Source organism: Falco biarmicus, chromosome 3 (assembly GCF_023638135.1).
Source record: "Falco biarmicus isolate bFalBia1 chromosome 3, bFalBia1.pri, whole genome shotgun sequence".
NCBI lineage: Eukaryota > Metazoa > Chordata > Aves > Falconiformes > Falconidae > Falco > Falco biarmicus.
This window is the reverse complement of record NC_079290.1, coordinates 40,249,913-40,263,719: the sequence shown is the minus strand read 5'-3', so window position 1 is coordinate 40,263,719 and position 13,807 is coordinate 40,249,913. Positions and strand designations below refer to the sequence as shown.

Genomic DNA, 13,807 nt, shown 5'->3' with positions numbered 1-13,807 from the left:
CCAGTCACCTACAACTCCATGAAGTGACAGAGATGTTTCTTCATGACTAGCCTGCAACCCTTACTAGCCCTTTACTCTCAGCATAACCAAGCCACAGAGGTTTTCCTGACTGAGGACTCGATTTAGTCTCCTACTCACAGACACCTGCTACTGAGATCCTACACCCAAGTGGTCTTCAACTGCTGCACCAGAAACTCACAGTGCTCTCACAGGTCTTGCAAGTAGTATGTGAATGTCTCAGCTATTCTACAATCTTGTTTCCTGGCAAGTCTTCCCTATTTTTCTCATAGGTAACTGCAGATTTCATTCAGTTTACAGGAATAATAAGTTTACAGCTTACGGTGGTGAAGAGAAGAGTGACATTACTTCATTAGCTCATGAGAGAGGCAACACAAGAATTTAGGAAGCTCAATTTGCTATGAGTACATCTTCTAAAAGTCTGAACAACCTAAGAGACACTGATGTAAATAAACACTAAATAGACCCAATTAGGCAAGAATATTAATTAAAGATTTTATTATTTTTGCTAGGTACATTACGTATGCACATGGCTATGAAAACTCAGTATATAAACCAGGTACATATCAATGTTACTTATCTATACAATTTACTTCTGCCTACTACCTACTATCCTATGCACACTTAGTGGTTTGATTTCCATTCTGATTAATGGATATCTTGAATTCAAAGATTCTTTTGATAAAATATGATATGAAACATACCATTTTCAAACCCTAAGAATATGCTGACCTAAAAATATGTTTCAATAATATAAGATTCCCACAGGTTTGTGCTAAGGATTAATTATTACCGAAATATTTGACGGTAAACTAAAAGGGAAAAGAAGGAAATTCACAATGAGGAAGGAACAGGGATTCCTCCTAAGACTTTATGTATTATTTTTTAATACTTTTCCTGTTTTTTTTTAAAAAATCAATATTAATTATAGTGAATGATTTTGAAGATAATTTCCTGATCCAGAAAAATAATACGGCAAAACAAAAGGGTGAGTCAAACTCTCTTTGGATCAAAAGGAGGATGTACATCCAGGGTGAGACAGAAAGAACAAAGATTATTTTTTAATATAGTAAATTGTTTCCAGCCTTCAAAAGCAGCTCAAAACTACCACACAAGGCACTGAAGGTACTATTAGTAATGTTTTGTACTGTGCACAGGAGTTCAACAGACATCATCGGAAAGAGTATGCAAAATAAAAACATTGTCTCCTATGCATTTATTTTGGCTTATTTGACTGGACAATTTTATTATATTTGTCCTTTCAATTTGCAAAGATTATTCTGAGAATAATTGTTATGTTAAATATTTTTTAACATATGACACAACATTTTCATTTTTATGTAGCAATATATACCGTTTAGAAACATAGCAGTGAGAAAGCTAGCCATTAAAAAGGGTACTAAGTGGCCAAAACCGTCAGAGAGGTGATCAGTAGCTGTCAGCGAGCTCCATCAGGTTCTTTGGTACACTGGGGACAAGTCATTTCAACTGTAAAGATCACATTCATGGCACAACACACGTTTAAGATTAATAATTCATTCTCCATGAAGCCACTGATTCAATGGACATTTTCTCCACTTTTGGTACAAACAGAAATATTTGATTTTATTCTGATTTTATTTTTTACTTAATCACTGTTGACAATCCCATCTTTAAAATGCCCACTTATTTTTGTTATTTAACTCTAGCTCCGTGTTAGGTGTGCTGTTATAAAGAAATAATAGTAACAATTTGTTACCATTACAACTTTAATTATTGAAGCTAGTATGAAAAAAACACTAAAAATTAAACATTGAAAAACTGGCAATTAAATTGTTCGATTTGGTATCTTAACGTGAAGACTAGGAACAGTTTTCTGAAACACAAACCTGAGGTAATTTTTCTGGAATAGGCTCATTTTGGAGAGCTTGAAGGGCCTTCATTGCAGCATTATGTCTAGCAGCTTGACGAGTCTTTCCTTCACCAAAAAACTCACTGTTGCCAACAGTTAACTGGACATAGAAAATTTTAGGCACTGGGCAGTGATACCTACAAAGAAGTCACAAAAAGAAAACAATACAAGTTACAAGTTTTTAACTATTAATTTTCTGTAATATAGAGCAGTAGTTAGGGATAAAACATTATATTTTCTCACAGAGTGAGACCTAAGACTCAAATACACGGACTATGCCTCAGCAAAGCCATCAGTAACTCTGACAGCAGCTCCTATGTGCAAACCAGCTCTTCACTCATGTTTGCAGGGCTCTGCAAAGAGCTCTGCTACACTTCAGCCCAACAGCCCTGCTCTGCTCTATTCTTGGTTTGCATCTTGAGAAGATTAAACTAAGAACAGAAAGCTCCAGTGGAAACCATGCTGGGGAGCCATCTCCTGTCCCACAGGAAAGTGGCACGGAGGAAGAAGGATCGATAGGTCTCGCATTTGAAACCTATTGGCATAGCTCAGCTCCTGGGGACAACAAAAAGTCAGATGGCAGAAAGTGACGGACCTGGACAACATACTTCTAGCCTCTTTTTAAAGTTCAAGTATTGAAATTGTTGTAGAGGATAGCGAGGAGTTCTCTTCCAAAAACATAATGAAGGGTAGGTAGAAGCTCTCCTCCAGCACTGTAATAGCCAAACATTTTCGGGGCACTGAAAGAAAAGCAGCAATCACCACCACATTGTTTTCCTTTTTTTTTTTTTCCTTCCTACAGAAAAATTACCAAATACAATGGCAGGGATTGTTTTTCTGAGTATGTCTGAAAGGCCCCAAAAGAAAGATGAAGCAAAAAATGTAACATTTTCCTATGAAATGGCACAGCTATTATTCCTCAAAGAAAGCAGTATCTTTATCCATATCAGCTCCACATCTCTATTTTCAGTAATAAAAATAGCTAACCCAATCCATACTCCCTACCCTGGAACGTGTCTCTTGCTAGCAGAGAATGAAGAAAGAGGCATAATGCCATTCTCAGGTTTGGGAGGTCCTGTCACAGCATGGTGACAACTACAAACATAAGAGCTTGTCCTTATAATGAATTTCTACAGAAAAGAAATATTCCACCACACACACTCACACACCCAGAAAAAGCAATTCAGCACAGATAATTAGTTCCAATCACTGTTAAAATTATAATCTTTTAATAGAACATTTCCAAAAGGTCCTCTAATTATATTCTACACAGGTGAAGGAATTTGCTTTAAACTCTTAATTCTGTGGTCTAGTCTGCCTGTGCTCCTTCCTCAAACAAAGGATTTTCTAACACGCTGGAGATGTAGTCCTTGGAAAAATATATACCTATCAGAAATGGCTTCTCATTTATGACAAATAACTTGTACTTATGTTACAGCAATGTAAAAAAGCCCAGCAATCCAAAAGCATGGCCAAAAGCTAGGTCCATCGCAACAAAACTTGAACCACTGAAAAACACAACAGAATACTACATTTTCCTTCTTCCTCTTAAAGGATCTTTATTAGAGTGTGCTCTCTCTATTTTCATCTGTTGATAGGGATGGTGATTTTTTTGTATGAAGACTTTCTGACTTTTCATTAATAATTGTAACTGATTTGTTTCAACTACAAAACAAAAAGTTTTTCAGATAGCAGCACACTTCAAACCCAAACAAGTGTGAATAAGCACTCCAGTCTCAGTGTCCCTGAACTTTGTGCCTAATTCTAAAAATACGTTTATATGGAAACGGCAAAACCATAACACTGGCTCCAACAAGCCTCTGGCTATAGGGCCTTGGAGGGGTGAGCTAAGTTGCCTTTACGACATGCAAAAAGTGGGTATTTGCTTTCCTGTTTACAGTTTAACACAGTTATAGGGAATTATTAAGGTCTGGAAATGCATTGGCTGATGTAAGATTTTCATAAAATTATAGAATAACTCAGGTTGGAAAGGCTCCTGGAGGTTATCTAGTCCAACACAGCACCCAAAGCAGGGTCAGGCTCTGAATTTACACCGTCTTCTTCAGGCATTGTCCAGGGTATTGTGGATATCTCCAGGGATGAAGATTCCACAACACCTCCGGGCAAACCGTTCCAGCATTTGACCACTCTTTCTGGAAGAACATTAGAAAGGTCCCACATGCATAATGAATTCCAAACACCATGGTGCAATTTGTTCACAAAGCAGCTGTCAAACCAAAGAAACAGATACTTCGAGAACGTTCATTTCTATCCCACCCCACAGTGTCCTTCATTGCTTCTGACATGCAGCATTCACCTTCTGCCTCCCTCTGCTTCTAGAAGGTATAAACATAATACCAAGCCACTATCAGTATGACAAAATCTACAATAAAAACAGTGGCTTCAGACTGAGATCTACCTCAAAAAGAATGGCAGTTTTTCAAGTGAAAGGCAGAATTTCACCGTTTCCTTTCACTTGATGAGTTTACATATAATATTTCCTGTATCAGCATTTTCCCTTGATTTATTAGTTTTATTTCGTTTGCAACATTGTTTCAGGAAATACAGAAAATAAATTTAGGGAATATGCAGGCAATAGATATAAATAATATGCTGAAAGATTTTACATCTAAGAATCAGGAACAGGCCTTTGACATCATAGGTCAAACTGTATTTCCAAAGTGAAAATTATTACACTAATTTAAAATCAAGGGAAAAACAATGAAAAGCTTCATCAATCAGTACAGTCACCATCAACTCTTCTTCCACAGCTAGCTTAAAGCTGTCTGTCCCTGGCTCCTCTACACTACTAATGTGATTCCTCTGAAAGTCTTTCCCTAGTTTATCATAGAAACAGAATAGCTGAGGTGGGAAGTGACCTCTGGAGATCCCCTAGTCCAGCCCTGCTGCTCAAAGCAGGTCAGTTAAAGCAGACTGCTCAGGGCCACTTCTTGTTGGGTTTTGAGTATCTCTGAGGGTGGCTGATTCAACAACCTGTCGGGCAATCTGCTCTGGTGTTTGACTGCCCTCATAGTAAAAATTCGTTACTTTTCTTATGATTACATGGAATTTCTTGTATTTCAGTTTGTGCCTCATTTTCACCGGATACCACTAAAAAGAGCCTGGCTCCACCTTCTTTACTCACCCCCTTCACAGATTTTATACGCATTGATAAACATCCCCCCAAGCCTTCTCTTCTAGCTAACCAGTTCCAGCTCTCTCACTCTCTCCTCAGATGAGAGATGCTCCAGTTCCTTAATCACTCCAGTGGTGCTTCCCTGGATTTGTGCTGGTACGTCCATGTCTCTCTTGTACTGGGGAGCCCAAAACTAGACCCAGCATTCCAGATGTAGTCCCTTCACCAGGGCTGAGCAGAGGGGAAGGATGACATCCCTCAAGCTGTTGACAACACTTTTGTAAATGCAGCCCAGGATGCTGCTGGCCGCCTCTGTTGCAAGGGTATATTACCAGCTCATGTTTAACTTGGTGTCCACCAGGACCCCCGGGTCCTTTTCTGCAAAGCTGCTTTCCAGCCAGTTGGCCTCCACTGTGTAGTGATCTATGGAGTTATTCCTGCCCAGGTCCAGGGATTTGCATTTCCCTTTGCTAAACTTTATGTTACTGTCCGCCCACTTCTCCCACCTGTTGAGGTCCCTCTGGATGGCAGAGGAGCCAACCCTTTGGTGCATCAGCCACTCCTCCCAGGTTTGTACCATCTGCAAATTCACCTTGGGTACACTCTGCCGCATCACCCAGATCATTAATGAAGATATTAAACAATACTGGCCCCAGTATGGACCGCTGGTGTACACCACCAGTGACTGGCCTCCAGCTACACTTTGTGCCACTGATCATAATCCTTTGAGACTAGTTCAACCAGTTTTCAAACTGTCTCACTGTCCATTTATTCCGGCCATACTTCACAAGTTTGTCAATGAGGACGTTATGAGACAATGTCAGAAGCCATGATAAAGTCAAGATAAACCACATCCGCTACTCTCATCCACCAAGCTAGTTGTCTCACTGTACAAAGCTAGCAGATTGGCCTGGCACAATCTGACCTTCTTAAATCCATGCTGACTATTTACAGTCACCTGTCACTCTTAACATGATCAGAAACAGTTTCCACCATCATCTCAAGGACTGAAGTGAGGCTGACTGACTTACTATTTTCCCAGATCCTTATTCTTACCCTTCATGAAAATAGGAGTGACATTTGGTTTCTTCCAGTCCTCAGAAACCTCCCCAACACAGCAATCTTTCAAAGATAATAAAGAGTGACATCACTATGACATCATTCAGCTCCCTCAGCACCTGTGGCCTCAGGGACCTGTCCTGTCTGTTTAAATGCTTCCCAACCTAATCCTTCTCCATCGAGGGTAAGTCCTACCTGCTCCAGACTTTTCTACTGATCTCAGGGACCTGGGATTCCTGAAGGCCAGCCTTATCATTAAAGACTGAGATGAAAGCATTTTGAGTACCTCCATCTTTTCCATGGCCCTCTGCCCCACTCAACAGTGGATCCCTGGTCTTCCTTTTGCTGCTGTAGAAGCCCATCTTGTTGCCCATCACATACCTTCCAAGATTCAACTCCATACGGACTTCAGTTTTCCTAACCCCATACCTGCATGCTTGTACAGTGTCTCTACATTCATCCTGGGTCACCTCACCTGCATCACAAACCCTGTTTTGAGTTTAGCCAGTTCTTTGTTCATCCATGCAGGCTTCCTGCTGCATTTTCTTGACCACCTGCACGTCAGGATGTATGGCTAAACCATTCTTGAACTTGGAGGAGGTGAACCTTGACAAGCTCTCTTGGACTCCTCTCTTCAGGACTGTATTCCCCAGGATTCTTCCAAGCAGGTCTCTGAAGAGACACAAAACTGACATCCTGAAGTCCAGTTTGTGATCTGTGATATTTGCCTTGTTCTCTCCTCTCAAGATCTTGCCACTATCTCACGGTCACTGCACTGAGTTCAACCTTCACATCTCTGATCAGTTCCTCTTTGTTTGAAAGTGTGAGCTGTGGCAGGAATGCCCATCCTCACTGATTCCTCAGTTGCCTATGTCAGAAAGTTGTCACTCATGCACTCCAGAATCCTTGGACTGCTTGTGTCCTACTGTGATGTCCCTCCAACACATACTTGGGTGGTTAAAATCTGCCATGAGGACCAGGGCCATGGCCATTAACCTTCTTCCAGTTACCTAAAAAAGACTTCATCTACTTCTTGATCATTCAGCAGACACTCATTGCAGTATCGCCCGCATTGGTATGCTCTCCAGCCCTGACCCATAAGCTATTAGCTGCCTCATCACTCACCCCCAGGCACAGCTCCGTGCATTCCCACTGCTCTCTCACATAAAGGACACTCTGTCCTTGCCATCCTGGCTGGGCCTTGCTAAAGATCCTCTACACATTGATTGCAGGACTCCATTTGTGTGAGCTATACTAAAATGCCTCTGCGACCCCAGTGAGGTTGTATCCCTGCAGCAGCTGCACACAGACCTCTCATTCCTCCTGTTCATTCTTCATGCTAAGTGTGTTAGTGTAGTGGCACTTCAGATAGGAACCCAAGTGTCCTGATTTCCCAGAAAGGGTATAAGGACTTCCCCCATCATGCTGTCCTGTAGGCTCTTCCTTACTTGTGTGCATACTCTTGGGGTGGAACCCCTTCAGCCCTGCTTTGTTGGTTTTAGGGTATCTCTTGTCAACACCACCCTTAAGTCTTTGCCTACTAACTTCCTCCCTTGGTTTATTGCTCAACTCCACTCTCCTTCAATTCAGAGCTTTCTTGACCAGATTGGCCAACCTGTTGATAAAGACGCTTGCCCCACTTGATCAGGTGGATCCTGTCTCTTCCAAGCATTGATCCTCAAAGCGAGTGCCACAGTTGTAAAAATAAAATCTCTTTAGTCATGCCTGTTATGCACCATGTGTCCCCTTACAGTGTCTCTGGTACCCACAATGAAAATCAGCAGTAGGTAACAGTCTAAGGAACAGACAATCCTTGGCAGTTTATCTACCATGTCCCAATCCAAGCCCTAAGTGAGAAGCAAACCTCCTTGCACAGCAGGTCAGGCTCACAGATGGTGGTCGCCATCCCCTGCAGTAGGAAGTTGCCCACTATTACCACTTGCTGGTTCCTTCTGGTGCTGCTGCAGGGCTCAGAGTTGGCTGGATTGGATGCCTTGAGAGCTCCCAGGCCCTCATCTGATGCCACAACACTGAAATTGTAGTTTTAGGGTCCTCCTGGTGCCCAAAATTACAAGCTTCCAGCCTTCACTGTCATTGGACTCCCCACTTCAGAGCCCAATAAGCACTGACTCTCCCTGTATGGCTGGAGATTCAGGCTCTGGTACCTGCAGGGTCTCAGAGAAGATCCAATTGATCACTTACTCATCAGCTCCAGTGATTTCAGCAACAGTTTGATGACATCTTCCCACATCTCCTTTACTTGGTAACACAGATTCTCTGACAGTGCACATCTCCTGCAGACAAGACCACGGTCTCCCCATCCCAGCTAGAGCTCTGGATCTAGATCTGACTCAAGGTCTCCAAGGTACCAGGGACAGCTGCTCTGGATGGTGCTAGAAACTGTGCCATGTGGCACATCACCACCCTTGCTGAGCGCACATGTGCTGTCCTCAGCAGTTTCTGGCTCCCTTCAGCATGAATTGCTGTGCAAACTGCTGCATCTTCTAGCTGCTTTTGGGAGCGGTGCTCTAGGCCCTGCGCTTATACAGGCTTCTCCTTAGTACCTGCTGAAAGGGTGCTTGACTCTTTCTAATCAGGAGACAGCTGGAAGAAAAGCTCAGTGCAGCTTTTGATCAGGAGTAGCTGACAGAGCTTGTTGGCAGCTGCTAGAGCTTGCTAGAAGCTGCAGCCTCCCATCCTTTCCCCGCAGCAACAGGCATCCTCAGGTTCCTCAGAATTCCCAGTAATCCTTCCCCCACCCCAGAAGTTCTTGGAAGACCTAGAACTACAGCATGGAAATCACTGCATCTGTTGGCTGCTTGTGTTAGCTGCAACTTAGCACAGGATAAGCTCTGTCACGCAAAAGCAGTAGGGACCTTGACAGCACATCCCAGCTCACTACTTCACAGTCCTCTGAATAAAAAGAAAGGTGGAAATGCTGTTAGCAGCTACCTAGACTGAGGGCAAATACAACATCCATCAGAAGTTCCCGCTTCTTGTTGAGTTGTTAGACCTATCTTTCTCTCTGTTACATGCAAAGGAAGAAAGCACATGAACCTTAATCCACTTTATAAACTCAGATCCCACAACAGGCCCTCACGTTTTCCCTCCCCACCTTTTCTTTTAAAGAGTGTTTAGGGAACTATTTATGTGATAATATGGAAAAATGATATTCAGCCTGTGGCTCTAGAGCCTCATGCGGGTCTTTGGCATTGGCACAATGATTAGACTTTTACATGGTTTTGATTAAACTTTTCTTGCTCTGCTTGGCCTCAAGCAGATTTAACAGAGTACTGATAATGTGAACATTCCCAGGAAAATGCAAAGGAGCACCTGAAATCCTCAGAAAATGGACTAAATCTGTGAGGATATTGGCTTTTCTACAATATGGAGCGTGTCAAAGAGAAAGAAAACATCCTCCTCTTTCCAGTGGTGAGGACAGAGACTGCATTAACAAAAGCCTTACAAGTAATCATAATATTACAGTCTGAAACTACAGTGCAACCATTACATTGAGTTTTAATATGGAATTATTCTGCATCCTGAAGATGCACACTCGTGTAAGGAACAAACCCATACAAAGTTAAGATGATATATCTGCCAGTCATCATTAACAGACTTTCTCAATATATCACATTTGAGTTACTAAAAAGGACTGAACACATTAACAATCTTTGGAATATCTATATAGAATTTACTGATTATTATGCAATAACATATCAGCACAATATTTTCCATCACAAGAACCCCTACATGTCAGTCCTGCACTCCTCAGCCCTCTCTTGCTCCGTTCAGCCACAGAACTGATAAAGTCAGGACTTCCTACAGCAACGCTTCACATAGCGACTCATTAATTTTCTGAAAGTTGTAAAAATACCTACATTTAAAGAATATGCATCTCCCTGCATTCTACACAGCAGCTACAAAGGCTAGGATTTTCCTTTGCAGAAAATTGAGATGTAAAAAAGATTCCCAGATGATACTGGCACACTCCTCAGAACATAAGCTGACAAGACACAGCCAAATGACAGATTACAAGACCAGAAGACAGCAAAAGGACATGTGAAGAAACTGGAAGAAAAAAAAAGTGAAAGGATAATGCTTTAACAACTAGTTATGTATAACCTATTAAAACAACTTTCCTCTGGCTCTTCTGGACATTTGAGATTCTTAAGAAGATCCCTCAAATAAGAGGCCTGAAAAGCAGGTTCTCTTTATTCCCTCTAAGTTTCATAGCATCAGAAATCTACTTTTTAGTTAATGCTATTGATATCACTTTAGAATAGTCAACCTGGAAAAGGATATTTGCTCTATGACTGTGACCTTGAATGCCAAGTTTCAGCAATGAGCAAATATTTACAACTAGTTATAAACCCCTGAAAATAGGGGTTCATAACAGAAATGCTGACAGACCTTAACTAAGTTGGTGTGAGCAGGCGCCACTATAATTAAATAAATCACCAAGGTCTGTTGACAATTAGAAAACTCATTTTGGTTTGCCACAGAGACAAACAAAAATTCTGTTCATTATAATTTTACTGGAATATGATGTCATAACATGTAAGCATACTGAAACAATCTGCTGCTTTTCTAGCCAAAATATTAATTGCATACTAAGGAGCCCTTGGGGCCTCTTCCTTTTTGGCCATCAAATCCACACACACAAAGACAAATAAAGTATTAGTACATACGTTATGTGTTCATACTGCATATCCTACATTTCTCTGGATTCCTCAATGGCATAAATGTTTCTGATAAATATTGTTACTTTATTCATAGAAGGGGGGAAAAAAACAAGTGCAAGCTGCAGCTCACGGAAACCAAGAAGTTTATTTAGATTTAGCCCCCTTTTCACTGTTAAAAACTCCAGAGAGGTTTTGTCTAAATTCTAATGGCCAGTGTATTCTTCACCTACATAAAAAAAGAACAAATCAACCCAATTACTTCCCCACTACACAAATGTTAGAGCAAGTATTACGCTATTCCCATTTCATAATACAAAGTGATGAGGAACAGGGCCCGTTTTGGCCAAGATGAAGACAACTAAAATATGAGATACAACATGGCACAGTAAAGTAATTCTTCAGATGCCAGCTCTGTGCTGAAAGGGTCATTCTCTGCACTTCTTCCCTCCGGCTCCTTTTCCGTATCAACTCAGTCAAACTGGCAGCCCTGCTGACACTGCTTAACCAGGAAAATGCTGTGAGCTTTGCGAGTGGAGGAATAGAGCCACAGACCACGCAGGGGAGTAGGAAACAGCATTTGCTGTGAACACTTTTTCTCCTAACATTTGAAATTTCTCTAGGGGAGCAAGTTGTCTAATGCAGCTGTTCCCAGGCCATGGCCTATTTTTCTAAGCAGTCCATTAGCCACGTGCATTTCTAACAGATGTGAGTTCTATGCTTTGAAGAAGGAAACATCCAGTATAGCCACTTTTGTCTTCATACAGTCCACCTTCTGCTTCTTTCAGCAGGTCCACAACACCACCTGGGAACAAAGAGGCTCTCCTTTCCAAGTACTCCTTTTAAGAGCTGTAGTCCATTACCTTTGAATCAGTCTGTCTGTCCTCTTCTAGATTACCTTCACATCCTCCAAAAACATTCTTAATGTAACACAAGCAAGACAAAGCACTATGTCACATTTTTTTAATCACAGACATCCTTTACTAGACACGTAGTTTTCTGAGATTTCTATTCAGCTGACTTATTTATATAGCTTGTTATTGTTTTTACCTTTCTAATGTTGACCTCCCCTCAGCTACAAGGATGAGACCTAAAACCCACAAAAAATATGTACACTTGTCCCAGGTTATCCTTCATTTGAAAAATGGTTTAAAACTATAATCCAAATCTTTAAAATTTGAAAATTAACTAATTCTGAATGATTCAATATTTTATCTCTATATAGCATTTGCTATGATCAGTTTATTAAACCAATTTTGACCTAGTTGTAGGAAACCCCTATGCAATAGAATGTTTAATTGACTATGGAAAAACTGTAAAGAACAACCATGTGATGAAAACATATTAACAGAAAGGGATTCAAAAACATCTGTTAATTTTTTTTTTTAAAAATGAGAAAATGTAACAAAGATGCTTCTTATTTCAAGACACAGAAACCCCAAACCTTCTCTATATCAGATGTAAGAATGTAAGCAAATCCTGCATTAAACAGACAAGATCCAGGAGGCAACTGCATAGTCATCTTCACCTGTTGAGGTCTATTAGAAAACAGAGTACTTGCTTCCAGTTCTTTTGGGAGGATGATCTAGGAAGCTGAGCTGATACTTAAGAATCTCCTACTGTTCAGCTTGGCTATACTTTTACAATCTGTTTTGTGTCAATACTATCCTTTGACTTACACAGTTCATTTACTTTTATGTTATGTTTACCCTCCAAGGTGAGCTTTCCCATTCCCTCTCAGCCTTTGCTCTGCAAGGGAACAAGTCACAGTATTTTCGAAGTCTGCTGTATAAAAGGTTACCTACTATCCTCACAATCCTTCACAGCCTTTCCCTACACTTGCTCCTGCTCTTAAATGTAAGAGTTAAGAATGGTAGACAATATACCATATGAAAGGCTAACATTGTACTGTGTAATAGCAATTTATATATCTTTACCAGAAATTTCTCACTTAACATACCTAAAAAATCACATTTGCCTCTCCTCTGGTTCAATCACATTAGCTGTTCTTAGTTTACCTTGCAAATAATTAATAGTATTAGACAACATTCCTGTTCTGTGATTTCCAACTGAATAACCCTCAGGTGACAACAGAGTCAGTACTACTAGTGCCTACAGTCTTAAGTCTTACATTTTATACTGGAAAGTCTAGTCTCATCCCATTCCTAATGTGTCAGTCCTCATGATCATCCAACTCTTCCTGGATATTTTGATCTTCCTGTGTCGCGATGATACCTTCTACATCCCATGAACTTTTCCCTACATTTTGTACAAGCACCTTTAACAAAAAAAATTTTAAAAGTTGATTCTAAGATTGAAAGAACTGTACTTAATAATCTTCCTCCAAGTTTGACTTTTAATACCGCTGACTATTTTTTTCTCCTTTCCCACCTTGCATTTCTTTTACAAATCCCTATTTCCTACCTAATGAAAACAGTGTCCTTATCTAAAGCTATAAAATATAACAAATATAACAAATATAACACAAATATAACATCTGCTTTACTCTCTTTACCTACAAAATAAGTTGACACATAACATTTAAGGTTAACACATTAGTTAGAAACAATCTACCTTTAGTACAGAGTAACTTTGTGTTACTTTTTATCCTTCTCTACTTCATTTATTTATACATTCTTTTAAACTTTGTGCTTAGTCTGTGAATATTTAATGAAGTTTAATTATGATTCCCTGGGTTTTTTTCCCCTTCTTTTCCCGGGCTAGAGACTATGCAGTTCCTTCAAGCAGTATGAGTAACTTAATCAAAAAAATCGACTCATGTTTTCATGATCACAAGTTGAAACTTTCCTGAGTAAAAAACAAAAGGGAGGGGGATTTGGTTTAATGTAACATTATTTAACATGGAATCTTCCCAGGAGAATTTGTGATGACAAGACGATAATATTGCCACATCATTGTATGTCTGAATTCCAAGTTGCTCAATACAGACATTTGACTGAAATAAATACTTCACTATTTACTCCCTGCACATACCACTACTTTGTTTACTATTTGCAGTAA

At 40.3% G+C, this 13,807-nt stretch overlaps 1 protein-coding gene across 5 annotated transcripts in view; it reads right to left on the bottom strand.

The window, feature by feature from the left end:
• STAU2 (staufen double-stranded RNA binding protein 2) overlaps nucleotides 1–13,807 on the bottom strand; it is a 177,393-nt gene that overhangs the window by 116,707 nt on the left and 46,879 nt on the right. For all 5 annotated transcript variants that reach the window (XM_056333372.1, XM_056333374.1, XM_056333371.1 and 2 more), the window contains one exon: nucleotides 1,887–2,046. In XM_056333372.1, coding sequence (XP_056189347.1) covers nucleotides 1,887–2,046 — 160 coding nt within the window. The remainder of the gene's footprint in view (nucleotides 1–1,886; nucleotides 2,047–13,807) is intronic.